The 2,500-nt window shown below is 47.6% G+C and overlaps 1 protein-coding gene across 1 annotated transcript in view; it reads right to left on the bottom strand.

Annotated features, from left to right (window-relative positions):
* iqsec3b (IQ motif and Sec7 domain ArfGEF 3b) overlaps positions 1-2,500 on the bottom strand; it is a gene marked incomplete at its 3' end in the record, with an annotated part of 37,660 nt that overhangs the window by 9,930 nt on the left and 25,230 nt on the right. The window contains exon 8 of the mRNA XM_062548004.1: positions 1,762-1,928. Coding sequence (XP_062403988.1) covers positions 1,762-1,928 — 167 coding nt within the window. The remainder of the gene's footprint in view (positions 1-1,761; positions 1,929-2,500) is intronic.

Genomic DNA, 2,500 nt, shown 5'->3' with positions numbered 1-2,500 from the left:
TTTCTATATCATACAGTAGGCCCGTCCTCTACAGTATGAGTGGTGATTAATCTTCACCTGTCCATGGTATTCGCTGTAATTGAAATTTTCATTAAAAGCGTACTTTGCTTGTAATGAATAGGGGTTAACCTAAATAAATAATGCCATGGGCTTCTCTGGGGAGGGGATTTCGTCTCCTCTTTGGTTTTAAATATGTATGGAGAGTGTGTAAGATGTTAATGACTGCAGTAAGAGACCACATCCAATCATATAAAATTGCATGTACAAACACAAGGGGGCATCTGATTGCTTTTTCACTTTGTGTGTGTGTGTGTGTGTGTGTCTGTGTGTGTGTGTGTATGTGTGTGTGTGTGTGTGTGTGTGTGTGTGTGTGTGTGTGTGTGTGTGTGTGTGTGTGTGTGTGTGTGTGTGTGTGTGTGTGTGTGTGTGTGTGTGTGCGTGTGTGTGTACAGTATATCTGTGTGTGGGTGTGTGTGTGTGTGTGTGTGTCTAAGCGTATTTGTGTATGTGTGTTTGAGTGTGTGCCAGTAGTTTTTGATTTAATGAATTTTTCAGCTTCTTACTGCCTCCTCCATAGTACATGGGATAACGATCAAACGCCCAGAATCCTCCATACCCTACCTCATCCCATCTCCAACACACACACTTCCTCACTGTCACACACACACAGCAGCAAGAGATACAGCATTCATACACACACGCACGCACGCGCGCGCACGCACACACACACACACACACACACACACACACACACACACAGAGAGATACACACACTCAAGCACACACATTCAGATACATACACAGACACACACCCACACACACACGGCTGTCCTTCCACAGGGACTCTGTGCTCTTTTAATGTGGCTTCCTCTCCTCTCTCCTTCTTTGATATGCTGCAGTAATAATTCTGCTGCTGCCTGGTCTTGTGTCACAGGCATCCAACTTTCCCTGTGCATGATACTCTTCTCTCTCTCTCTCTCTCTCTCTCTTTCTCTCCTCTCTCTCTCTCTCTCTCTCTCTCTCTCTCTCTCTCTCTGCATGACCCTTATCTCTCTCTCTCTCTGTCTGTCTCGGTACAGGATACTCTTCTCTCTCACTCTTATTCCATGTACCCAACACTCTCCTGTCCTCTCTCTCTCCTCTCCTCTCGTTTCCTCTCCCTCTCTCCATCCTCTCCTCTCCTCTCTTCTCTCTTGTGGTTTTCACTTAAGTCTGGTTCTGCTGCGACTTGTTCCATATTTTCACCTCTAATCACATTCAGTGGCCCAGTGATGCAGCTTATTCTCGCAGTCCACAGGGCCCCCACTGAGCTAGTCTATTACCACGGACAGAACAAGCTCTTGCTGTGATGTCCTGCACAGTCCTGTCGCGTCCAGTTGCATCGACTAGAAACCACAGCCATTGATGTTCTGGCGTCATGCTCAGTGTCACCAGGGGACTGGTGATTGGTTGCCGAGGTGTAAATGATGCCATGCGATTGGCTATTGAGGCATAAATGATTACATGCTATTGGCTACAGAGGTGAAAAATGATGTGATGTGGCTACTGAAGAGTAAGAGACTAGATGTGTTTGGCTATATGCACGGGATGATGCACGATTGGCTTCCGAGGCGTAAAAGGTGACAGGTGATTGGCCAGTGAGGTGTTAAAAGTCACATGTGATTGGTCTGTGAGGTGAAAATGGTGACACATGATTGGCCAGTGAGGTGTAAAAGGTGATTGGCGATTGGCCAGTGAGGTGTGTGCACTGGTGTCTCGTACCCCTGAGGTTACGTATGAAGTCCTCCAGCAGCATCTTGCGCTCGGGCTTAATGTTGGGGCTGTACATGTCCGTGTTGAGCAGGACCACGGCGAAGGCCAGGATGAAGATGGTGTCGGGGTTATGGAACTGCTGCACTACGTCAGGGTTGCACATACAGTACCGCTGGCTGAATGGAGAGATCACAGAGAGAAAGAGAGAGAGAGAGAGAGAAGAGACTTTACATCAGTCAAAAATAATTGGACAAGTTAAAACAAACCTTATTAACACACACATACACACATACCAACTGTAGAAGCAAAAAAACAGACAGACAGGAAGGAGAGAGGAACAGAAGAGAGAGAAGGAAAGGAGAGGAGGGGGAGAGAGGGAGAGAAAGAAGAAGAAGAATTCTGTGAGGGGGTGACTGAGATTGGAGAGAGAAAGACAGGAGGAGGAGGAGGAGGAGAAGAGAGGGACAAGACAGTAGAGAAACACAGCGGGTGACAGAGGGAAAGGCAAAGGAGGAGGAGGAAGATAAATGGAAGAGAGAGAGAGTGTGTGACAGAGAGAGAGGGAGGGAGAGAGAGAGAGTGTGACAGAGAGAGAGGGGGAGAGAGGATGAGAGTGACAGAGAGAGGGGGTGAGCGAGTGAGAGGGGGGGTAGAGGGAGGGAGGGGGAAAGAGAGCATGAGATTGCAACAGAAACTACAGGAGAAACACTTATGCATGGCTTAGCTTCACACTATATAAGCACAAGAT

This window comes from Sardina pilchardus, chromosome 10 (genome assembly GCF_963854185.1).
Source record: "Sardina pilchardus chromosome 10, fSarPil1.1, whole genome shotgun sequence".
Lineage (NCBI taxonomy): Eukaryota > Metazoa > Chordata > Actinopteri > Clupeiformes > Clupeidae > Sardina > Sardina pilchardus.
Note: the sequence above shows the minus strand (reverse complement) of the source record. Positions and strands in the feature narration are given on the sequence as shown.